The sequence below is a fragment of the Primulina eburnea genome, chromosome 7 (genome assembly GCF_022965805.1).
Source record: "Primulina eburnea isolate SZY01 chromosome 7, ASM2296580v1, whole genome shotgun sequence".
Lineage (NCBI taxonomy): Eukaryota > Viridiplantae > Streptophyta > Magnoliopsida > Lamiales > Gesneriaceae > Primulina > Primulina eburnea.
In genome coordinates, this window is record NC_133107.1 from 4,046,056 (window position 1) to 4,072,505 (window position 26,450).

The 26,450-nt window shown below is 34.0% G+C and overlaps 4 protein-coding genes and 1 non-coding gene across 5 annotated transcripts; 4 read left to right on the top strand and 1 right to left on the bottom strand.

Moving 5' to 3' along the window:
- The first annotated feature begins 1,430 nt into the window (after positions 1–1,430).
- Positions 1,431–10,090, top strand: LOC140836752 (protein SCAR3-like). Its single transcript, XM_073202499.1, is given in 10 exon segments — positions 1,431–1,876; positions 4,069–4,232; positions 4,461–4,584; positions 4,657–4,789; positions 6,426–6,505; positions 6,648–7,429; positions 7,431–8,980; positions 9,069–9,167; positions 9,583–9,691; positions 9,798–10,090. Coding segments are annotated over 10 exon segments (3,237 nt in total). The 5' UTR covers positions 1,431–1,721; the 3' UTR covers positions 9,839–10,090.
- A 6,408-nt stretch (positions 10,091–16,498) lies between these two features.
- LOC140836014 (cyclic dof factor 4-like) lies at positions 16,499–17,392 on the top strand. Its single transcript, XM_073201426.1, has one exon. The coding sequence runs from the start codon at positions 16,761–16,763 to the stop codon at positions 17,238–17,240; it is 480 nt and encodes a 159-aa protein (XP_073057527.1). The 5' UTR covers positions 16,499–16,760; the 3' UTR covers positions 17,241–17,392.
- Positions 17,393–20,571: 3,179 nt separating this feature from the next.
- LOC140836753 (senescence-specific cysteine protease SAG39-like) lies at positions 20,572–21,893 on the bottom strand. Its single transcript, XM_073202501.1, has 2 exons — positions 21,388–21,893; positions 20,572–21,245 (listed from the first exon to the last, which is right to left on the bottom strand). Exons 1-2 carry the CDS (start codon positions 21,821–21,823, stop codon positions 20,656–20,658), a joined length of 1,026 nt encoding a protein of 341 aa, XP_073058602.1. The 5' UTR covers positions 21,824–21,893; the 3' UTR covers positions 20,572–20,655.
- A 1,328-nt stretch (positions 21,894–23,221) lies between these two features.
- Positions 23,222–23,292, top strand: TRNAG-GCC (transfer RNA glycine (anticodon GCC)). Its single transcript has one exon. It is a non-coding gene; the product is annotated as a tRNA-Gly (tRNA).
- A 1,625-nt stretch (positions 23,293–24,917) lies between these two features.
- Positions 24,918–26,200, top strand: LOC140836016 (senescence-specific cysteine protease SAG39-like). The gene is made up of 2 exons (XM_073201427.1): positions 24,918–25,389; positions 25,479–26,200. Exons 1-2 carry the CDS (start codon positions 24,954–24,956, stop codon positions 26,066–26,068), a joined length of 1,026 nt encoding a protein of 341 aa, XP_073057528.1. The 5' UTR covers positions 24,918–24,953; the 3' UTR covers positions 26,069–26,200.
- Positions 26,201–26,450: the final 250 nt, after the last annotated feature.

Genomic DNA, 26,450 nt, shown 5'->3' on the forward strand with positions numbered 1-26,450 from the left:
TGCACTTGTCTTTTGGGATATAATATTTTTTTATTCCTCCATCTCCATGTATAGAATGGAGAAATTTCTTAAATTTATTGAAGATATTTTTTTTAAAAAAATAAAAATGTATTGTTTCAATTATAATGACATGGGAACCTATGTAATCAAGTGTTTGTGTTTAAATTATATTAAATAAGAGAGATTTAAAAAATAGAACAGTGTAACTTCAACAAAAAAAAGTAGAACACTCACATGCTTTGTATAATAATTTATCCAACTTATATAGGATCCTAATTGCAGCCAGCAAATACAATGTTATGTCCATTGACATGCTTTGAACACAATGAAAGGCTTAATATTAGGATTTGTCAGAAAGAATGATAACATGACAAAAACTACATCTGTTCTGTGTTTAGAAACATATATACTATTTTGAAAAGATTATCCGCATATTAAATTATAGGCAAAAACTTGTGTGAGACGGTCTCACAGATCGTATCTGTGAGACGAATCTCTTATTTGGGTCACTCATGCAAAAATATTATTTTTTTATTGTGAACATGGGTAGGGTTGACTCGTCTCACAGATTATGATCCGTGAGACGGTCTCACATGAGACCTACTCTAGATTATAAATAGAATTGTTTTAGGGCACCCACATTGGTATGTTAATGGGTGTTATTAACACCCATTAACATTAAAGCACCAATGTGGGTGGAGGTGTTATTAATTTTTTGTGCCAAGTCAGCAGAAAAATTCATTAGAATGAACGCCGTTAATCCGAAATTTGCGACGGTTTTTGAAAAACCGTCGCAAATTCAAAAGCGTCACTACTTTCTTATTTTTTTTTTAAAAAAATCGCAACTTGCGACGGTTTTGTAAAAACCGTCGTTATTCACGACGGTTTTATTAAAAACCGTTGCTAATAGCGACAGTGTTTGAAAAACCGTCGCTAACATTATTCACCAACGGTTCTTTCATAAATTAAATACTACATATCACATTATTCACCAACGGTTATTTAATGAATATTGGAAATAAGTTATTTTTAAAATAATAATACTATTTATTTTCAGTAATATTTGTTGTAAAATGTTAAAAATATTAGAAAGATATTGAAATATTAAAAATATAAAAAAATGAGTAAGTGGACAGTGGGACCCATAAATAATGAAAGTTGAAATTAAATGAATGTGGGTGTGTGTTAATAATGGGGAAGTGTTAATGTAATGAATATATGGCTCGTGGACCCCATCATTTTTGATGAGATAGAGAGTTATTAACATGAATTAATTCCGACGGATGCGGATGCCCTTAGGAGGTAAGTCATACATATCCAGAAACATAATTTACTTTGGAAAACATCAATTTTAAAAAGCAAAGAGTCCAATAATCTGAATTTACCCCGAACTACTGCTTTGGCTCCTGACGGTTCAAATTTGAGGCGGAATGGGGCTTGCGGCGTTGGCAACGTCTTCTGATTTAACGCACGCGTAGTATATTTTATGCCGTGACACACACACACACGCACACAAATGGATCCGTGACGTCACTCTCTCTGCAGTTAAACTGCTGCTATTCCCTACCTAATACACACTCTCTCTCTCACGCAAACGCATCATTCCTTCATTTATTTCGGTGCATTCATTTCGCATTTGTGTCCGTTCTGTCCTGGCGTATACGAGAGTGAAGTATTGAGTCTCTCCGAATTCCTCGTTTACTGTGATCGTTGGTAAAACGATGCCGTTGGTGAGATTGGAGGTGAGGAGTGAGTACGCACTCGGAGCGCCGGAGCTGTACAGACAGGCTAACAAGGAAGATCCCAAGGAGATTTTGGAAGGAATCGCTGTTTCTGGCCTCGTCGGCGTCTTACGTCAGCTCGGCGATCTTGCTGAGTGAGTTTTTCACTGATTTTCTTAAGCTGTTTCGTTGTTCAACTGTCTGTTGGTTGAGGTTCTTCTATTATTATTATTATTGGTGTTTTTAAGTTTTATTTGCTTAACATGGTTAGTTTGGTTCTTTAATTGGTTTTATTTGGAAATTGGTGTTCTTACGTTCTCGATGCTGGATTGCGCATTTTTCCTATTGTAGTGAGAGTCGTTCGATTTAGAGTTTGAATTTTGGTCGTTTTTAAGTTATGTTGTTTCTGGGAAGTCGATTTAATATGTGATCGAATCCAAAATTTTTGGTGTTGTGATGGGTTATGTTATGCGTAATATTTTGCTAAAAAGCTTTCATTTAAATGATCGAAAATTCCTAGTGTGTGAGAAATTTAAGTACGAATCTAACTAATTGAGCTATGAGGTCAAAGATTGTCAAGACATTTAGGCCCGTGCATAATGCACCTATCCAGGGAGGTTGGCAGCGAGTTAGAGGTGTGATTTTGCAGAACAGTCATTTTAAATTCATCTCGGACATGAACAAGGATTGCTTAATTTGTAGCATTTAAGGAGTGATTTGCATGTCGATGATTTTCGGGTGATTGGAGAAGTGAAGTTGAGTAAAAAGACGTAAGTTTACGGCTCATGGTTTGTTTGAGCTTTTAGTATCAGGAGACAGGAGAAGATCCAAACTCACTGATGCATCATGTTTCTGGAATGTTTGGTTGTTTGTATACTTACCTCGTGATTTATAGATTTGCTTCGACTTCCTTCCACCCTTTCCACACACAACACTTCTCTTGATGCCCCGAGCCCATACGGCAGGGCCGTGCAAATTAGATATTACGAAATATGTCCTGAAAGCAACTGCTTTGTCTTCCCCTTGAGGGTGTGCAAAAAAAAAAATCCTTATTTCGAAATCCGAATAATCTCATATATCCAATTTGAAAAACTCCTTTGATCCGATATCTATCTAATAATGTATCAAATTTTTTTGGGTATTCCGTATTTACCAAAATAGGAAAAGATATCAGATTTTAATATATGTTATGATGTGATACTGTCCGTTTTAGATTTTTATAACAAATATTTTATATTTGGATAAATGTTTTCAGAAATTGATATTACACTTTCGCTTACTGTTAATTTATTTTTAACTATTAAGATTTTTGAAACTAATCACATGAAACTCATGAAAACCCTTGTACTATCTGACTAAATCAGATTAGATAACAAAATATCGTGAATGAATTTGATATCTGAGCAATGTTCACCCCTATGTGGGCTACAAAAATGACCTACAAAGTTGCTAGAAGTGTCTATTGTATACCTTTAATAATCCCATTAGTATTGTACCAACTAGGTCAGCATGTGAACCGAATCGAACCAAATATTAGACATTTTTTCATTATCAAGCTCGAGCTCAATTTTTTTAGTTGGTTCGAGCTTGAAATACAAATTGTTCGGGGTTGAAGTTCAGCTTGACTTAGAATTCAAATCTGAGCTCGATTTACTTGTTCTGAACTTAGTCATGAGCTGAGCCTATCAAGTAAATCTAAAATTCATGTTCCAGCTAGTGAGCTCATGTAGCTTTTAGTAAGTTTATATAATAGTAAAACACCTATTAAACCAAATAATTATGGCTCCATATTTCTGAATAGTATGTTCCTGTATTTTAAAGTTCGACTAAAATTTGGTGAATATATGATCTGCATAATATTTGAGTGGGTGGAAAAACTTGCAATTGGCTTGATTTGTTTGGACTTCTAGTCCCCAATATTTCAATGTGGGACATAATATTACAATCACCAGGACATCATTATCGCACTTGACATTATAGATCTCTCTTGTTATACGTTTAGTTAGACTCTGTGTGTAATAATACCCCAGAAGTCCTCTTTGACGTCATTCCGTCATGTCCTAGACACAAAGGTAAGGTTCCTCAAAAGCGAGAGTGTGCCACTACTTTACATAGGTTCTCGCTGTGTAAAATGATAAATCGTAATTGTTAGAACAATCAATCGTACACTCTGAAATTCCCATTCACATTTCGCTCATATTTTGATGTTGAACAGGGTGTTACATTCTCTACCCTTTTTTCTGACTGAAAAATAATGTTTGGTATTATACTGATTGCTGAAATCATCATCCTCAAGAACTCAAAACTCCCACAATTTAAGCTGAAATAACATTTCTTCATGTGGTAGATTTGCAGCAGAGCTTTTTCATGGATTGCAGGATGATGTGATGAGAACATCTTCTAGAAGCCACAAGTTGATGACTCGTGTTCGACACATTGAATCTGCACTAGCTCCACTTGAGAAGGCTGTTCTGGCTCAAAGGAGCCACTTGCACTTTGCTTACACAGCTGGTATTGTTAATATCCTAAATTTGTAATTGTCTGTGCTGATATACCACTTTCCTATTTTCAGGAAGTGATTGTTGCTGCTACACTCTTTTATCTCCCGTATTGCATTATGCTCTCAGCAAAACTTCCTTTTTACCCCTATTTTATTATGTGAATATCATGAATCTTTACTCCTTCTGCAGCACTGCCACACCATCTCTTATGGTTCTTCTCATCAAATTCTTATTGCAGGTTGTAATTGGCATGCTCCTCTCCAATGTGAAGAAAATCATTTTTCATGCAGTGATGTGCCTCAGTTTATCATGGACTCTTATGAAGGCTGCCGTGGCTGTCCTCATTTGCACCTGCTTGATAGGTATGATCGACTCTTAAAATTTGGTTCCTGATCTCTTCTGCCATGCGAATAAGTCTGTTGCTGTTCTTCTAGGTTTGACCCATGTGGCCCTGGATCATGCTTGAAAAGGTATTCAGATCCAACTTTGTTTAAGAGAGCATCAGTGGCATCTGGTGAAGCAAGCACTGAGAACATTTCAAAAAACAAACGAAGCCGAAAGGTAAAGGTATTAGATCAGAAAACATTACATGAACCTGACCTTATTCCAAACTATTGCTTGAGCATAATATGTTGTCTAGCTTGAACTGCTGTAGATAATTGCTCCATCTATGGCTTTTTTTTAATGTTGACATATTGACATATCAGCTATTGCCTATAACTGAATCCACTGTGATCAATTTCGAATGTCTTGGGCTCAAAAATGAACGACGGAAAGAGATTTATGGGCTCACTTATTAGTTCTTAAGCGTGTGGAAGGTGGTCAGGTTGGGGCGATTAGTCATGTCTCACCTAAATTAACCTAACTCAAATAAAACTAGTAAATATGTAATAGCATGAGTAGTGGATATGGGTGTTTTTTTAAATTTAATTATAAATAAGAAAAATAAAAATCAATTCTAACAAGTAACTAATTATCATGTAAAATTAAAAATATTCAAATTATTAATCAATGAAAACTAACATTGGTTTCGATCGACTTCACCAATTTATTGTATCAATCTTCGATGCAATATTATCAATTTATATTCAAATATTCATAATTTTGTCTTACTATTAGGTTGGGTTTTGATATAGGGAATTGAAATTATGGATTTCAAATGCATTTGGTTACTTGGATGGATTTTTGTTGGATGAATTTCAAATTCACCCTCCTTTGACTTATGAAATGTAATGATGATTATGATGGATTTGAAATCCACCTAAGATGGATATCATTTCAGATCTGCCATTCAAATCCCTTCCCAAACCAAATCCGTCCCTTCAAATTGAATTCTTATATCCAAGCGCAACCTTAGTTAAATAAAAACATGCATACTAATTAACCCTTATCAATTGAATAATCTCATACAAGGGACAACAATTTAATTTAATGATAACAATAAAATCTGACAGGTTTTTTTTTCCTTTTGGGCTCTTCCCAAGTCACGTTAGAAAACTAGGCAGAATTCTAGTCGAATTATTTCTGAAAATATGGTGATTTTATGGAGATTTGCTTGACTATGCTCCTTTATTTCCTTCTTGTCATAGTCATCCTTCACATTCTTTAAAAATTCGCAATATGCAATGGTCCTTCAGCACCACATATGAACTGTATTTCATGCTTGTTCTTTCTCTTAATTTTTATGCATTACACTGCCCATATCCAAGCCAAAGGAAAGCAAGGAGCTGTGCTTTATTCTTCTTGAATTCTCCACTAAACACCAAGCCGTGGTTCTCTCGCTCTGCTTATTCTTGTTTTTTTTCCCCATATTTTCCATTCCAATCCGAGAATGACGTGGCTCACTGCTTCTCATTTATTTATCTCCCTTTTTCCTTGCAGCGTGACACAGATATGCCCAACACATCCGAATTCATCTCCTTTTCCGCCGTTTGACTCGATTTAATAACTTTTACCTATACGTAATAAAAAAATCATGATTATAAACTATACTATAAATTTAAACAACTGAAATCCTCCTTATCTCAGCAAATTAATTCCAATATATTTGAAAATATAAACGAGTGAGGTCGACAGAGGAATACGGAAGACAATAAAAGCCTGTATTATTCATCCTAATGAAAGTGTGATGAATGCTATACATTGTTTTTTTGTCCCATTCTGGTAATGTTGTTCATATGTCAAAATATGCTGAGACGTACAGAAACTTAAGCAGAAAAGGAGGTCAAATCCCAGGATCAGAGAAGTATCAAGAGGTGCATCATTTTTCTACCATGGTGGAAGGTAATTGCTGTCTATGCTCTTCTGTGGATATGGAAATGGAAAAAGAGAAGTAAACAGGGGGAAATGGTGACTTTGGATTTTTTTAAAATGAAAACTACTTTGTTGTGGATTAGGAATAAATTTGCAATTTTTACATTGGCAGAACCCAGTTCACCCAACTGAATACTGGTGGGAATTCTACTTCTCAATTGACATGTCCAAGCGAGGATATACTAAGATCAGATATGGGTGAACAATCAAATTTAGACTTGAGAAATGGTTATGGTGACATCGAAAGTGAATTCTGTTCGAGTTACTCGATCCAACATGAAGACCTAGAGTCTCGAGAATCCATGTCTTCTCCAGCAAAGAGGCATAATAGTGACATGCTATATCACAATTCTCTTGAGCAAAAAGCTACAGATATATATGATGGTATTCATATCAGTCCATCACGAAATCAACCTTACTATAGTAATTCATCTTATGTTACTCGGGATGAAAAAACAGATACAGTCGAATCTACAGCACGGGAGTATGATACCAGTGGCACGACACAAGAGTTTGATCATGATAGAAATACGGTGTCTCATTCCTCAAAATTGAACTTCGAAACTTGGGGTGTTGATGAAGTTAGTATGGAAATTATTGGCAAAAATGATGACATGCCTTGTGATGAAGCTCCGCCAATGTTGGAGTCTGATGATATCCTTGTTGAAGACATTGACAGTGAAGCTGATCAATTTATGGATGCACTTAATACCATCGAGTCAGAGTGTGAAACTGATACAAGTTGCACAAAAAAGATAGAAGGTTGTTACTCTGAAGATGACAAAGGAGCAGATGATAGAGTGGGTGATCTCATAAGTAGTAATTTGGAATACCGATCTTTGAAGTCCGACTCTAATGTTTTGGCCGACAGTCCTATGATCTACTGTAAGTTGTGAACAAGATCCCATTTTGGGATCTCCAAAATCCCCTTCTACAGCTTTCAGTTCTATTAATGGAGGAATTGTGAAAACTGAATTGACGGATGGCAAGGAAACAGGGGAGTCATTGAATCGAGGAGGTCTGCAGAAAGTCGATCCTCTCGAGAACGTTGACATTGATCATGGTGCAGTTGAGGGATGTGTTTCAAATACCGTATTGTCTGGCTGTCGAGATGATATATCTAGGTTGCCAACTATCGATAGAGCAAGGAGCAGCCCTGAGTCTCAGACGCCTGCACCAGAAACTTCTAATGTTACTTCTGTCATGTTCTGGACGAATGGTAGCTTACTAGGCCTGAAGCCATCAAAACCACCGGATTACAGTTTGGAGAATGCTCTTCCACAAGATCCCTTGTCCAAGAACGATGAAAAAAATAGGAAGACATCTTGTGAAATTTCACCCGCTGATTCATCTACCAGACACGGAAATACCGGGAATTCAATTTATCAAACTATCAACAGTTCCACTGTAACCAGTACAGCAGCCTCTAGAAGTCCTCTACCTGGAACCAAAAGTCAGCAAGATAATAGCACAAGTTCTTCCCGTATTTTTGAACTTAGCAATAGATTGTTTACATTGGGAGCTAATGGGAAACTATTGCACGATCGGAATGAAAGCCCTGCCAGCTATCAAACTACCGGAGCCTTTGAGCAGAAAAATAATCAGAAAGTTGCACATCAAACATTTTCAGGACCATCTAAAGACCTGATTGGAAGCAAACCTCCAGTACTTTCTCCTTCAGCGTCTCCTCCACTCGAGCACATGAAAATATCATTCCAACCAATTGATGGATTTGAGACTTCCAAGCTGCAACTAAAATTCCCTGATAGAAACTGTAATAACGAAAGCAGCAGATGTATCTTTCCTTCATTTCAGTTGGTCCCTGAGGTGTCTGGCACTCTGCAAAATGATGTTTCAGACTCAGATGATGACACATTCTATAGATCATCACCATCTTTAGAAGCTGATTGTATTAGTCATCGGTCTGAATCAAATTCTGATAGGTGGGAGTCTGGCGGATCTCCCTGTAGCAAGGACCATGATTTTTATGATTCTTTCCATCAAATCTCTTTGACAGAATCTGTTTCAACAGTTACTGCAGCCGGGAGGAAAAACCATGGAGATAACCTTGAAAATTGCAAAGCACAGTCTCCTTTCGTTGAAAATGGTGTGCAAAATTCTAAATCTCAGGAATCATTTGATCTTCATAGCTCAGACACACAAATTTGCTCATTCACGGAGGAACTTACAAAAAATGCCAATTCACAGCAACCTTTAGGGCCACCATTTATGGTAACTCCTGCTACTCCACCTCTACCTCCTGAGCAATGGCGGGGTATGAAGCCCAATCAGAAAGCTATGGATAACAATTCTGAGGCATTGCCAAAAGCCTCTAATTATGCATTTGACCTTAAGCTTTCAGGATCTACTGTTTCTCAGCAACCTAAGCCAGTCCCTTTGAATCAAAATCATACCTTTGAGAACTCAGACGTACAGAATAGCAAGGTCAACTATTTTGATTCTCCAATTTTCTTGCCATTTCATTTAATATTTTATGTTGAAAAGAATCTTATGATTGTGACATATGTAACAGCAATCAGGATTGCATGAGCCTGATGCAAAACAAAAAGACAATCGACAGACAGGCGGTGTAGATAAAAAGGAGGACTTCCTGCACCAAATAAGAACAAGAGTGAGTTCCCAGAAACTGGCGCTATGTTCAAGCTTTTGACTTGCACCTGGGTTTTAGAACCTGGTATATACACACGAGTTTTCCTTATTGACTGGCCTCACTAGTTCACTCAGAAAGTACTCAAAATTTCGATCAAATGGGAAGTACTCGTCCCAAACGTCACAGATTTGTTATTTTTCTGCTTCTGGGAATATTCTTAAAAACAGGACGCCATCATCGTTATCCAGTATTTATTTTTTTCGTATTGTGTTTGTTATTGTTGGTGAAATGAACTTCTATGCACCCACCAGTCATAGTCTAGTGCTTGTTATAGAGGTCGATTCTATGTACGATTCAAACAGGAATTACTCGAAGTTCAAAATCATGGTATTTTGCTTGCTCCTCAGGACACTAACTCTTTCTTTAATGACTTCAGGCATTCAGTCTGAGACCAACTATGACAACAAAACCATTTGTGCAATCGGTTGGGCACGCAAATGTCAAAGTCACTGCTATTCTGAAAAAGGCAAACGCAGTTCGCCAGGTAACTCACACACACTAATCAAAGAAGACTATTCAGAAATGTGAAATAAACACAACTTAGCTTTTATCTCTATATTTACTTTACAAATTTTTTTTGCCCGCTCAGGCCTGTTGGTAGTGATGACGATGGTACTTGGAGTGACCCTTGAGTATTCTCATCCCAAGATGATGGTATAGGTACCCTGGATACTGAATGACCTTAAAGTTTTGATTTCCAGATTAGGCCTAGCTGAGGCAAATATTTGTGAATAACCCGTTAACATTTTATAATTAATTTAATGGTTTCTTTAATTTTTTTTAGTTTCAAAAAATGTAGTTAGACAAGAAGGTGGAAACTGAAGTCCTACTGTGATTATTAAAACTCGGGGCTGTGAATGCTTGGCTGTGAATGCTTTTTACCATGGGGTCAACTGGCACCAGTTGTAAGTTGTAACTTCCCAGTTACCTTCGTAGTAAACTTAAAATATTTACCATGCTTAACACTACATATTCCGCAATTAAATATAGTATAAGATTTGACTAGTCATTACTATGCTATCTAACATTACTAATTTTCAACTTCAAATATTTCATAATCAATTCGTTTAAATTTGTGCGAATTCTCCAATAATTCCATTTTCGGGCAAACCAATCGTCCCGGAAAAGGAGTGATTTTAATACGAAAAAAAGCTCCAAAGGGTTTGGAATCTGAATTCATGGGGTGATAGAGATAAGAGAGAGCACGACTATTAGAAGAAGGCGCAAACAAGCCAGGATCGATCAATCGCTATGATTTTGTCGACTTCTCAAAAAAGATCATTTACATGCAATAAGCAGAAAGTAGAATGATTCTCCTTGTCATGTCTTTTTGTGCCTGAATTAATGGTTCATAAAAAGAAGGAAAAAAGGAGTAATTTTATTTTTAAACAAGGATCCCACTGTCTTTATTTGGCCACCTTCATTTTCTAGCCTGAAATCTTCGCAGAAAAGTATAAACGGGTTGTGTCATGTGTGTAGCTCTCCTCACGTCCCGTAATGAACAATGAACATCTGGAACTTGAAGTGTACAAATGACTCAATTATGAGCACGGACCTAGCTCTGATACCATGTTAAGATTGGAATTTGGACCTAACTCAACCCCAAAAACTAGCTTTAGAGGCAGGATGTCCAAGACTATATATACAACTCTCATATATTTTATCCAGCCGATGTGGGACAACTAATAACATTATTAAATAACTATTATTATTGTTATCATATTATATAGTAAAATAAGAAGAAAGAAAGAAAGCGACTCTCTTAATTTAAGCAATCTGTCAATGTGCTTGTAAGATATATATCATATCATTATTTTATAACTAAAGTTTTATGATATCTTACGTACACGAAACACGCTTTAATATATTATGTATTATTAAACTACTAAATATATTCACGAGTTTATAAAAATTTAATATGATTTATGCATACTTTTTAGTATTAAATTTTAATTAATAAAATTGTCTGAGCATTTTGTAATGCAAGATATTTTTGGCACTTGTGTTGGTGATTGGGCAAAAAGATTCTTTTTCCAGGATTAATCCAAATTTAAAAACCAAGTCCCTTTTGATGAGGTTCTTCAACAGCTGGGAATCTAAAATTTGCACATAGCTGTCCAAATTAAACTAAAAGCACAACAACAACAAAGTTAGGGAATTAAAATTACATTTTTCATATTTATAATGCATGGAAAATATATAACCAAATTAATTCAAAATTCGGTTTTAATTTTAGAAAATACCGGTGAAATTGGTTTGGTTATGGATTTCATAAAACAATCGGTTAACGAATTTTTTTTTATTATTAGGCTTTACGTATAATTTCAAAAATTTGTTTAAGGCTTTTATATTTAATATTGTATGTAAGTTTGTTATTTAATTTTTTTAAGTATTATGTGTTTATTATGATAAAAATATCATATTTTATTTATTAATTTTGTATTTTTTATTTTCTAAAAAAATCGATAACTAGATTACCAACTAAAATAACTGATTTTAATTTGTTTGGTTAATTTGGGTTTAACAAGAAATTTGGTTTGTTAAGCTCAAAACATTTTGGTTAAATCGGGTTGATTAATTCGGTTAACTGTACCGAATTAACCGATTGCTCACATCTAACTCCAGCTCTGCCCATGGAAAAATTATATTTTTGCTGTTGTAATGTTTCTTATTTCATATCATATCGGTAAATTTACAGTCTTAGTCCACGAATTTGACATCATGTTTCAATTTGTCACTTTTTTCATCAGAATACATGACAATGGAATGACTACGTGTCATCGAAAATTACTGACGTGAGTTAGAAAATTGTTGATGTGTGAACTGTCACATAAAAACTCAAGTGAAAAATAATTAAAATTGAAAAAAAAATGTAAGTTTGTGGACAAATCATCAACGTCCCTAAATTGATAAATAATTAGACCAAAATGAAAAACTTACGACAGAAAAATTAATTATTAAATTTATGGTAAGATTAGGGCCTCAACTTCAGAACACGAAAAAGATATATAAAGGTAATATTGTGATGTGAAAATAATCGCAGAGAACACAAATACAATTAATGAAAACCGTTGATGTTTTTTTCTCTTTTATAAATAAAACTTTTACATGTTTTAAAAAATCCCCAAAACCTAAAGAAAAATATTCGTCTTTCTAACTAAAGAGCGAAAATGATTGCTTGTCGAGATTGTAAGATGGCACACAAAAGTATATGAAATGAGACAACTTTTTTTTATTAAACAAAGATAAAGACAACTTTAAATCATTAAAGTGATCCCATAATCAAACCACTCTTCCAATTCATTAAATTATTTAATTAAGATTGAGAGCTACCCAATGTCACTTACTAATCCTTGTAATAAAAAGGGATTAATAATAATAATAATAATTAAAGTGATAATGAATCAAATTTATTATATATAGTATAATACCCTATCAACTCATCTGTATGTCCACCGTTGAGGCAACACTCATATGTTGTATGTATAATTTTGATATGTTTCAACATGTGTCATCTCAGCAATGAATAGATATAGTTGATGGACAACATATAATTTTCATATATATATATATATATATATATATATATATATATATATATATATATATATATATATATATATATATATATATATATCATTCTTTTTTTTTCCTAATTACTTTTTTTCAGGTATATATAAAAGAAAAGAATGCAGCCAAAAGGAAAAGCATTACCAAAACAAGCATCCGGCTCCTCTTTTTGGATTTCTCTCTCTTTTTTCTTTTTTTCTTTTTTGTTTCATATGACTGATTTTTATTTATTATTTTTTTTTTTATTTTTGCTGCAGGACCGACTGTAAAAAATTTAAATCCCAAATACTTTAACGTAATAACTTATTTATTTCCAATGCATATAATTTCAACTTTATACCAAAGACAAGTCAAGCTTGTTCTACGAGTTGTTTGCTTGATTAACCGCCTAATTAGAATATTTGGAATTAATCTGTAAATATTCAGAAATATACAAATTAGCTATCGTTGCATTTTTAATGAAATTTTTTATCCTTCAACAAATAAATGAATAATACTAAAGCTACATCATATATCGCTATATCAATATTTATATTCATTAGATCATGTGATTTTTATTTAGTATATAGCTAGATTTTGACTAAAAGACATATATATTCATTTTTTCAATTTGAATAAATGATTTTTCTCTTTCTCTCAAGTATTGGTTTCAATTTTTTTACATTATGTGTTATGATATCAAAATAGAATATGAAATAAATTGACATTTAATGATGCATGAGTTTTTTTTTTTACATATATAGTGAGATTTGAGTCATCTATGAAAACATATTATTTTTATGTTAAGAATATTATTTTTATTGTGAATATCGGTATGATTTTCTCGTCTTATAGTGAGACCGTCTCACAAAAAACTTATTCTAATATCAAACAAGAGGCCTACGATAAAAATCCGTTAAGGAAATACGTTGATAATAGCGTGTCTTTGACATAGAAATATGAAAAAGACTCGTGGATCGATTTTTTAGAAGAAAAAAATACGTAAAGTATCAGCCAATTTCTTGCATTGTGACATATTCCATGAAATTCACTGTGCATGCATTAAATTTGAGCATAATTTCTTTGTTGATTCGCCTAATCTAATGGGAATTTTCCAATTTTTTTTTAAAAAACTTAAAATACGAAATTGAAAATGGATAATTTGAGTACCGTGCCATATTACCAAGTCCCTTTCTTTCATATTCCCCAACTTCAGCGTTAAAAAATATGAATTAAAACAACTCCATCGATGCTTTATGATCGATATCGGTGTGTCAACATAATATATTCGTATCTCAAAAAAATATTAGTTAATAAGAGGGAAGATTATATGCTAAATTTTCATATCTTCGATAATATTACTGTATAATCGAATATTTATTGTTTTGCTAAACGGTATACCTGATAGTAACGATGCAATCCAAAATTTGTAAACCATACAACAGCTGAAGCATCACATTTCAATTACTTTACTCACCATTAACATTTATTACATCTAACAACAACGTTACTTGAATTAGTTTGATTTCGATCTAAATTCCTACAAAACTCAAAAATTAAGTAACGGTTCGTATACAAGATTTTAATTCATTGAATTTGTGAGTTTATATATGAATGATTATAGAGTGTGTCTTATGTTAGACCGTCTCACGGATAATAATCTGTGAGACAGGTCAAACCTACCCATATTCACAATAAAAAGTAATACTCTTAGCATATAAAGTAATACTTTTTCATGGGTGACCCAAATAAGAGATCTGTCTCATAAATATGATCCGTGAGACCGTCTCACACAAGTTTTTGCCATGATTATAAGCAATAATCTCATCAATTGGGTATGAATCATAAATTATATTTGATTAGAATAGACAAAAGTAAATGGATTTTCATGTTAATCAAATCAAAAGTTCAACTTTTAGCTTTATCCTCCCTTTAATCTTTATCTTTATGCTTCCCACTTTTAAATGCTTTGTACTCGAGATGGGACCCACTTCAAATGAATTTGAAACTCAACAAAACGATGACGTGGAAAATGATGTGGACAAAAAGTTCAGCATCAACATTTATTTAGATTTATTTTAGGCACCACCAAGTACCTTTCCAATTTGCTGCTGGCGGCTCCATTTAATATCATATATATATATATATATAAACATATATATATATATATATGATGACAAAAACTTGTGTGAGACGGTCTCACGGGTCGTATATGTGAGACGTGTCTCTTATTTGAGTCACCCATGAAAAAGTATTACTTTTTATCCTCAGAGTATTACTTTTTATTATGAATATGGATAGGGTTGACCCGTCTCACAGATTATGATCCGTGAGACGGTCTCCGTGAGACTCACTCATATATATATATATATATATATATATATATATATATATATATATATATATATATATATTCTTTCCCCCTTTCCATAGATTTTTACGCCTAAACTCTTGCATTTTTATGCACTTTTTGCTACTTTGCCCTTTTTCTTATTTTATTATAAAGGATGCACTACCAACTCTTTTATTTATCTAATCTATATGAAGTTAACATATAATTAATGGAAAGATTTTGAGCCTCTTAAAATAAAGACAAAAACTTGTGTGAGACGGTTTTACGGGTTGTATTTGTGAGACGATCTCTTATTTGGGTCACTCATGAAAAAATATTACTTTTTATGCTAAGAGTATTACTTTTTATTGTGATATAGGTAGGGTTGACCCATCTCACAGATTATGATTCGTGAAACGGTCTCACAAGAGACTTACTCTAAAAAAAAAATAATAAATTTCTTATACTCATATTATCTCAATTTACACACATATATAACAAGGGATCAAAATATTATAAAATTTACAACCTAATTATAATAAAATAAATCATAAAGTATCGAAAAATTGTGTCTTTTATCTCATAATAAAGCACAACTCAAATATTTTAGATTATACAAGTACTGATCAAACATCGTGCCTCAACGGTTTCTAAATAGGAGAGTTTAATTTCCTAGAAAAATCTATATTATAATTAATGCACCACCTTGGAGTACATAGGGATTGACCATGTGCATTAAATTGTTATTCATACAAATTTTAGGAAATTTACAATTTGTTAAAATAGTATAATTCAAATATTTTCAAAGATTTATTCGTTAGTCCAAATATAGAGTGAGTTTCATTTGAGACCATCTCACAGATCCTAATCTGTAAGACGGGTCAATCCTACCCATATTCATAATAGAGGGTAGTACTCTTAGCATAAAAAGTAATAATTTTTCATGGATGACCCAAATAAAAGATCCGTCTCACAAATACGACCCGTGAGACTGTCTCACACAAATATTTGTCCCAAATATAATGTCACTTCACATCATCAGGGTATTAGTTGCTCTTCTATCCATAGGATCAACATATTGCCATGAGATAAGTGAATTAAAGTCGTCGAATAAATAAAAATCAAAGTTCATTTATATATAAAAAAATTAATTTAATTAATTTTACTTCAAAATCATCCATCTCCTGTCTTTGCTCCCTTTTTAAGCGAAAAAGACCTACAAATAATATATTAAAAAAACATAAAATTTGTAAAATCTCTAAATTGAGAATAACAAAATTTATCACCAATCAGACGCTTGCACATGTAAAGCATTATATATATATTTTTTAAAATGATGTTTCAATTTATAATTAGAGGCAGACAATTTTGGTTGTTTTCTTGTACTTTTCATTCCATAGATAACTGATGTCTGAAATTTGTAACCTAATATGTAGCAGAATATTAATTATAGTGTTAGAAGAGCAAAAGTTCAGATATGAGTATATATATTACTATATACACAAACAAACCAAACCCTTCCAACAACAATCTTCGTCAAGAACAAAAATGAACTTTTGCTCTGTGTTTTAACTTATATTTCCCAAGATCTATTCTTCATCAACCATGAACACACTCTGCAGCATCAGCAAACCCTAATCAAGTATCATATTATTTTATCCAGAATCAGAAACATGGCTGAGGTTCAAGAAGACAACAAATCATCATCAAGAATCAAGCTATTCGGGGCTACGATTTCTCTGAAAGAGAGATCAGACGATCAAGAAGAGGCCAAGAAAACTGATCCAACGTCTGAAAAGAGACCGGACAAGATCATCCCATGCCCAAGATGCAAGAGTATGGAAACCAAGTTCTGTTACTTCAACAACTACAATGTTAACCAGCCCAGACACTTCTGTAAGGGCTGTCAAAGATACTGGACCGCCGGCGGAGCCCTCCGAAACGTTCCCGTCGGCGCTGGACGCCGGAAGTCCAAGCCACCGTGTGGGGGGCTGGCGGCGTTGTCGGAGGGATGCTTGTTCGATGCTTCGGGGATGCAACAGCTGGATTTCGATGAGGTTGTGGAGGAGTGGCAGGTGGCGCAGAACGGCGGTCTACGGCAACTTTTCCCGACGAAGAGGAGGAGATGCGCATCGAATAGTCAAAGCTATTAATGATCGTCCAGTTTGTCATGTAGTTTCCAAGAAGGAAATAATTATTATAAAAGATTAAAAAAAGATATTGCTTAGTTGCTTCAGTAGCTTCTTTGTTGTACATACAACCTGGCTTAGTTTATAATTAATAATATTTATGCGTTATCGATTAACCCTTTAATTTGTCCTAATTATTTTTTCCTGATGGCCATAGCCTCTTTGTAATATACATAATGGGATGTTGATTGCATGCATATTTTAAGAAAATAATTTTTAAAATATCAAATTTAATAATTTTCATGTAATTACACATACTAATTGACTAAAAAAGTCATTATATATATATATGCAGGTTGCACGTTTCTGCGTTTGCTCGAGAGTTTACTCAACATACATCAAAATAATAACGTCGAAGAGTTCCATCGTCGTTAAAAAAACCATCATGTTGATAAGAGAATCAAAGCGTAGATTAGGGAGAAACTTTTGGTGTAATAATGAAACTAAGTCATCTGCCGTCCAGTGTTGATGAATTTGTGTAATGGCATCGGTCCCATGCGATAAACAATTACCTACTAACATTAATTTATTTTATAAATTACATTAATGGTTGCAGGCATGGGATTAAATTTCCAAATCAAATTTGAGGTGATGACGATTAATAAAATCGATGGAATTTGACGAAAGAATATAGTATATTGTAATATATAAATAATTGAAATAGAACAAAGTGGTTGAATATATATATATCTTCATATAATATTAAATCAGAGAGTACGATAAATGAATAATAGGACTAACCTCAATCATGAGTAGAGTCTTCTTCTTACCAAGGAGGCATTATTGTTTTTATAAATCTGAAATTTTCGTTGGAAAAATCGTATTTTCCGTAATTTATTTTTGTCTATACACAATTTGATCAGTCTTTTATGTTGTCAAAATTGAGTTTTAGTCTTGTATTTTTTGTATTTTGACAATCTAGTATTTTTCTATTAAAAGACTTAATGTCTCGCTGGACATGTGCCATTACTTTGGCATCAAGTCAATACTTCGTCAGAGTCATATCAGTATCATTTCGAAAAAAATATAAAATTACAAAAAGTAACAAACATAGTAGAGTAAGATTAGAATTTGACATCACAAAAAACCTAAATTGCAAATAAACATATATACATGATTAAAATTACAATTTTATATATTTCTATTTTGAAATTTGAAATTAAATATAATAATTATCAAATAGATTTTATCTAGAAAAAAAAAAGATGAGGATATTATTGGCACGAATGTGACTTGGTAAAATGTACATTTTCAAGCTTAGACTTTAAAAAATATTTAAATTGATTGATCACCTGCAATAAATAAGCTTTTAAAATAAAAATTATAAGGTGTGGCGTAATTATTACAATTATAATATATAATTATTAAACAACATAATGGGATCTGATCTCCAAGCATAAAGAGATGTATAACAAGAATCACATACGAAAAGAGTTAACACTTTAATAAGTAACATTGAAATACTCACTGTTAGAATATTATATTATATTATATTATATTTTTTATACAAAGTTTAAAATAAGGAGTTTGTGATGTCTGCGTGAATCTATAACCAACCTTTAAATGTAAAAAAATTGTTTAATTTACATAATAAAAAATATGTTTACTTTAAATTATATATTAATTGTTTGAAGTATTAATTTTTTTTTCCTTGAAAATTTATTGCATTGAATTATTTAATCTAAATTAATATTTAATAGATTATTTGACGTATAAGGTATGAAAGTAAATATATTTTTATCCCATTTTTAAACATATATATCTCAGTCCTATTTTCATGAAAAAAGATTTTTAGTCCTTGTACATTTTTATTAAAAACCATATAGCAACTTAGCACGAAGTAATTACACTGAAGAACTGAAAACGTAACTTCACTTTATCACCAAAATTTAACAGAGACCAAATGAAAAGCTAACGATATGAAATGCATGAGAATGTTTGAGTGAGATTTGAGTGTGTTTGTAAAATATATTTTTATAAATGATTTGAGTAAATGAACACACTATTAATAAACTCCAAATTGCCCTCCAAAACTCCTGCAAGATCAATCAAATCAATTAATATTGCAAATAACTCAAAAATATGAAACCTAAAGTTACTAATAAAAAGTAGACCACGAGGAATCGAAGAATTACAGATGAACTTACAACTCTTGTTATTTTGAGCTTTTATTGAATCGAGAAATAAAATAGGTTCGACTGGCCATATTTTTTATATTTGCTATATATAAAAGCGTTGCATTCCAAAAGTCTCCGGTCAACTCTAGAAAAACAAATCTCTAACATTCATGGTCGATAATTTTAATTAAAATTTTAAATTTAATTCGAATTTTCAACATTATTATCTGGCGATAAACAGGTGAAAAATCATTGGTTTCAAAATGCGGGGGCTGGAGTGGTCGCTCATGTAGCTGCAGACACAATTAACCGACAAGAGAAGCAACAGGACGCTTCCACATGCATTGCTGCTAGCTTGTAGCTGGTAGATCACCACTGTCAGATAAAACGGTCAACCTTTTATTTAGAAATAACCACATCACCTCTGTGTATAGCGGTATCTTGGTTATTTACACTGTCAATAACATTTTTTCTAGAATGTCACTAGTCAAGTTCTGGAGAGTAATGGAGAGTCGGGGCCGGGTTGCCATTAGCAGCCATGATTGTGGTCATTGTAATCATATGCTTGCAATATTTTGAATATTACAATTGTCAACTTCCTTCTGTAACTTGTAAAAAACTTTTGTGATAATGTTGATGGTTAAATGAAACATATTGCTTAACGTATACCATCTAATTTGGAAAGAGCTCTTTTCATTTCGCTATCTCATACAGAGCATCCCATAAAAAAGTTCCCTTATCTTCCTCAAAACAGCTCCGGTTCGACCATAGCAGAGAAGAAAGTTCCGATCATAAAAAATACTGGATGAGGCTTTTTTAAGGGTGCCGTCATCATCTGGTTTTCTCCATGGGATGAAGTGATTAAGATTTCTGTGAAGCACGAGATACATGGGATTTGAAAAATGATTGTCACACTTGCGAGTTATGACTCCGATGACGGTAGATTGTTAAGAAAAGAAGCAATCAAGAAGCTCCAAGAAAGTGAATGCTAAGAAGTTGATGCTGTGAATCACCAACACTTCCCTGGTTGATTCGTTCACTCACTATCAGTCTATCATTCAGCTAATCAGTAATTATATTTCTTTATTTGTCTTAGATATTGCACGTTGTTTCGAGCCTCTGCCATACAGTGTGATTGACGTCGTGAGAAACGGGTATACATTTCTTGAGGCATACGATTATTTATTTTAAGGATATCTTCATATATATATTATAATGACAGGGTAAAACCTTGTACAGATTTATTGTAAGTTTCAAAACCTTTAAGCTGTTGGATAACAAGCTTCCGTGGCAATCCCACATAGCCCTTCTTTATAATGGGTATCCCTTTGCATCTTAATGTATCCTTTCTCACCCCATCCTGTTCCCCACGAATTCTTGACCAACCAATACTTGGTTCCATTACCAGATACACCATAACCAACCGCAGCAACACCGTGATTTAGCGAAGTTCCACAAAATCCAGTAAAAACTCCACTAGAGTAGAATTGGAAATCTGCGGTAGCTTCTATGCCAACAGATACTGGTTGGTTAGCCACAGCTTTCAGCAATGAGGACTCGCTGTTTTTTGGGACCTTTTCGTAACCTTTAATCTGGACAACATGGGAGGCTGCCTTTTTTGAATCGCAGGTTTCATCAACTCCTTTGTACGGATAGTTTGCTTCGGTTGTGAGTCCTTTGTTTTCGAGGATGAACTCAAATGCCGTCTCCATGAAACCGCCTTTACAACCTTGGTCTTCACCTGCTCTGTCACAATCCATTAGTGCTTGCTCGGATAAGGAAACCAGTTTCCCTGCTTTGAGTTGGTGGATACCTTCCATGGCTGCAACTGCTGAGAAAGCCCAGCAACTTCCTATGGTTTTATTTATGAAAAATAAATTCTGAGGACCGTTGATTACAATTGGGACAAGAAAAATTGATAAATAATTATCACACACACACACACAACACAACCCACCCCACCCCACCCCCATATGCACTTTTATTTTTCTTACCACAGCTGCCTTGGTTCTTAACACCTGTGACAGCTCCCTTATCTCTCCAGTCCATGCTCGTTGGTACTGATGTTACGTTCTCGTATCTGAATGATGTATCCTTAATTGTCTTTGGATGAGAGCCCTTTTTGTATCCTGTGTAGGATGCTAAAAACTCATGTTTTGTTAAATCAGCAAACTGGTTTACAGCTAGCTTGTAAGGCCGAGTCCCTGCTTCATTGAAAGATTCAATGTATTCCAGATTCTCCTTGAATATTTTGAATCTCTTCGCCTTCTCAGCATCATCTTTATACACACGTCCATATTGTTTAATCCATTTATCATGTCTTTCAGCCATAAGTCCATCAGGAATCGAGCGAGCTATGGCTTGAAAAGCCCACAGCTCCAATAGGATCAATGCAGCAAAAAACACCTTCAAGAAGGGTGTCAAGGCCATTCTTGATAGTTGAATACAGGAAAGCAATGTATTTGATTCTTGATGCAAATGGAGAAATGCTGTGAATCCATTAATTCGGGTGGGAGGTATTTATATATTTCATGGAGCTCAATATTCTTCAGCATGGCCACTAGAATTCGCAGTAGGTTACCTATGTCCCCAAATCCAGATCTTGTATGTTTAAGTGGAAAAAAATCAGAATTCAGTTCCGTGGATGCTGCTCCAATTTATCAAAATGTCCAATGAACTGCTGTTTTCATATAACTATGGGTTTACAGCATAGTTTCACAAGGTAATTTAGTAGGTCATCCACAAGAAATTTGTACCATAACAGGCAAATATTACTTGAAATTTATCAGCTAAGTGGTGTCCTATATCGAGAGAAGTAAGATTCCTAAGTGCAGTTTAGCCATAAATTGAATTTGGCAAAAAGCCTGGAACTGTCAAACGTATATGCAGATAAAAACTTCACGGAAAAACATAGTGTGGAAAGCTGACATGGAAACCATTGAAGAGCATAGCTCAGCTACTTCAATAGTAACCTAAAACTCCCCCATACACTCGATCAACCCAACAAGAAAGGAAAAAGAAGAAAGAAGACTGGAACCAGTCTAAGAAAGAAGTTTAAATCAAACGGTATAGCTTCCATATAGCAAGATGAGTGGAAAAATTGGGTTTCTATTTAATATATTCACCACCAAGAAGAGCCTCCATGTGCCCTATGGTTGCATATAGGTCATTGGCCCTCAAATTTGGTACAGTATTGAATTTTGAGATTGGATTCGCCTCAAACTCAAGAGTGAAGTTGGAATTATAGAGCTATTGAACTCAAATTTACAGACTCTTAATTTACTCGAGTCGGCCTTAAAACCAAATAACTACTAAAATGATCAAAATCTGTATCAAAATAAAGATAATTTATGAAATAATTAAGGATGAAGTAGTAATTTAAATATATTGGGAAAACTAATAAATGAACATAACTCAGTTCAACGAATGCGAGCGCTCTAGGCTAAAATTATTCGGGTATACTGTAGCTGATCAGTTTTGATTCAAGTTCAGCTTTCAACCGTGGCAGTCATTTGTAGCTCGAGTCACTTGCATGTGAGGGAGTGGATTCGCCAACATCTCTGATAGGTACGTAGAACAAATTTTATAATTTTTTCCAGACGAACAAAATAAGATTTGTTGAAATAATGGGTTGGGTTTGTAATCGGAGCTTCATAGATGGCCCCAAAATAAATCACCATATTAATGAAATTACCAACCGGAAGAAAAACCTGTTACGTTTAAATGCCAGAAAAAAATTATATAATAAATTACGAACTCTCTGTGTATAAAATAAATTATATTATCAATTAAAATACAAATAAATTTTATTGAATCCAACTTTCATAAGCACCAGTGGTCTAGTGGTAGAATAGTACCCTGCCACGGTACAGACCCGGGTTCGATTCCCGGCTGGTGCAATTTTTTTATTCCTATTACTATTATATTAAATTGATTCTCAAATTGAGAATGGTATTTCGATTGTTTCATATATCCATCACTTCTTTGAACGAGTGGTGTGTGCTTAAGTCCACCCATCGCTCTTTTTAACCCAAAAAAGAAATGATTGAATCGGAATGGTTATATTTTATTTTTGGTTGGTTTGATTTTTGAGATTATTTTAAAAATATTTTTTTTGATTGATACGATGCAAGATTTGAAATGATAATGTCTACATTGGATATGATGAGATGTTCTATGTAAAAAATATTTATTCATCATGAAGATTGTCGAAGATGATCATGTGAGTCAAGGTATGCCAACGTGCGTTCATGGTCAAATCTTTATGAGGAGTTTGCTGCATAAGAATTTTGTGGGAAGAAAAATGAAAATGTCCATTTTGTGTTGTGAGGCAAGATTCTGTCGTATCATTGTATTCATTTTGATTCGAGGGTAATTGTGCACATGCATTCAAGCATCTCGATTCATTCCTCTGGAGAGGAAGGTGACGTTTTCGAAAGGACTTTGAAAAAGGTGGGTATTATATCAATATCGTATACCAAATTTTTTTGGTAAGAATGATATGTAATTTATATCATAGCGAAATTTCGATACAATATCGATATTCATTTTTCTCTACGATATATGATATGCTTTGAAAAGCCCGGGATATCAAACCGAACCAGATCTATATACATCTACTAATATCACTCTTCTAAACAAGGGAGCCTTTTAAGCTTATTAGTCAATCTAGACATAATTTTTTTGTGGAGTCGATTTATTCGTAACTATAAGTGTATGGGTCAGATATTTGTGGTCCATTATCTAGAATACGTTCATATTTGATTAAGAATCGAACTATTTTATCTAAATTTTTTGAGTTAATTTTTTTTTTATAAACATAGTATAATGAATAGAATGTTTCTATATGTCATGATATTAAGTCTCATGTAAGACGCTATCACGAATCTTTATATGTGATATATGTCAACCATGCTCATATTTACAATATAAATAATATTTTTGACATAAAAATAATATGTCAATCTTTATATGTGATATATGTCAACTATGCTCATATTTACAATAACAAAAGGCACTTGAAACGGAAACATCCTTGAACCATCTCCATCCACAGTATTTAATTTGCTTCTTTTTTTATTTGCATTTACGTCTTTTGGAAAAAATCGTTAAATCAAGTTCTAGTTTAGGCGAAAGAAATATGATCTTCTAATCAATTGTTGAAACTCAATCGACTTATAGTCGTACTAATACAATTTCCATTATTGATTGACAAATATTCTTATCCGAAGATATGATATGCTGGAGTAAGACCAACATTAAAAAATCTGAGAAGACCATTCGTAACAATACAAATACTAATATGCAAGAAGGGAAAAAATGTTATTTAGACAAGCGTCCACGGCACTGTAAGTTTCCTTATCATTCGCAACTTGCCGGCCATTCCAGGGACTTTGATCAGCCTTTTATCGAATTCAAATTATCGACAATCTTTCAAGTAAGATGAGCTCAACTAATACTATAAGTACCTGGCATCCCTTGAATGGATTCACAGCACTTCGTAAAACTAACACATTACCAAAGGTTTGCGCATATATAGTTGCTCGTGTCGCAAGAATTCATGGCTTTGACAATCTCTTTGAAACTTTTCTTTGCTGCAATTGTAGTGTTGGGGACGTGGGTTTCTCGATCCACATCACGCACACTTCCTGATGTGTCGATGGTTGCGAGACACGAGAAGTGGATGACACGATATAGACGTGTGTATAAAGACGATGCTGAGAAGGTGCAACGATTTAATATATTCAAGGAGAATGTGGCATACATCGAGTCTTTTAATGAAGCAGGTGTTCAGCCTTACAAGCTTGCTGTAAACCAGTTTGCTGATTTGACAAACCAGGAGTTTCGATCATCCCGGAATGGATACAAATTGGGGTTGCGACAGAACTCAGATAAAGTTTCTTCTTTTAGATATTCGAACGTGAGTGCAGTTCCACAGAGCATGGACTGGAGGAGAAAGGGAGCTGTTACAGGTGTCAAGGATCAGGGACAATGCGGTAACGATTGAACGAACTATCCAAATATTTTGAATCTTAAATTCTGTTTTGATATAGAAGTATATATGTATTTACTGAAAAAAATGCAGGATGTTGCTGGGCATTTTCTGCCGTTGCAGCAACAGAAGGAATAGGCCAGATCAAAACCAAGAAACTGGTTTCCTTATCCGAACAAGAACTAGTAGATTGTGACACGAGTGAAGATCAAGGCTGCAATGGTGGTCTAATGGACTACGCATTCGAGTACATAATCCAAAATCACGGCCTCACAACCGAGTCCAACTACCCATATGATGGAGTAGACGGAACCTGCAACTCTAAGAAAGAATCCTCTCATGCTGTCAAGATTACGGGTTACGAAGATGTCCCACAGAACAGCGAGTCTTCACTACTAAAAGCTGTAGCTAACCAGCCAGTATCTGTGGCCATCGATGCTGGTGGATCCGATTTCCAGTTCTATTCGAGCGGAGTTTTTACAGGTGAATGTGGAACTGAGCTAGACCATGGTGTGACTGCAGTTGGTTATGGTAAAACCAGCGATGGGACCAAGTATTGGTTGGTCAAAAATTCTTGGGGAAGTAGCTGGGGTGAGAATGGATATATTAGAATGGAAAGGGACATTGGTGCTGCAGAAGGGCTGTGCGGCATTGCCATGCAAGCTTCGTATCCGACTCTGTGAATAATCGTTGAAGCTCAGATGAATTCGCCTACGAGGTCTCTTGAGTGGGAGAATTTACATTACTTATGTGTTATTTATGTTGTGTGTGGTTGGGATATATATATGTTTATGTAAATCTTGTTGAGAAAAAACCTTTGTTCCGAGAATTTCTCTGTTTCAGTTGTCCTTAAAATCTTGAAATGTAATTATTTTATTCGTCACAAGGGATCGTAAAAAAAATCAATTACGATCCATATATTAGAAATAACAAAAAAGATAATAATATATCAAATTATTAAAAAAAAAAAGGAAAAGAAAAGGAACTCATCCTATTTTTTCTCCTGGATACGAAATTTCTCATTTGATCCAGCACGAAGCGACCTTTCCAAGTTTCTTGGGTACG

Excerpts from the sequence above, each read along its gene's own strand:
- LOC140836014 (XM_073201426.1), top strand. The coding sequence starts at position 16,761 with ATGGCTGAGGTTCAAGAAGACAACAAATCATCATCAAGAATCAAGCTA.
- LOC140836753 (XM_073202501.1), bottom strand. The coding sequence starts at position 21,823 with ATGGCCTTGACACCCTTCTTGAAGGTGTTTTTTGCTGCATTGATCCTA. Across the intron at positions 21,246-21,387 it reads TAAGAACCAAGGCAGCTGTG|GAAGTTGCTGGGCTTTCTCA; the intron begins GTAAGAAAAATA and ends ATAAAACCATAG.
- LOC140836016 (XM_073201427.1), top strand. The coding sequence starts at position 24,954 with ATGGCTTTGACAATCTCTTTGAAACTTTTCTTTGCTGCAATTGTAGTG. Across the intron at positions 25,390-25,478 it reads CAAGGATCAGGGACAATGCG|GATGTTGCTGGGCATTTTCT; the intron begins GTAACGATTGAA and ends AAAAAAATGCAG.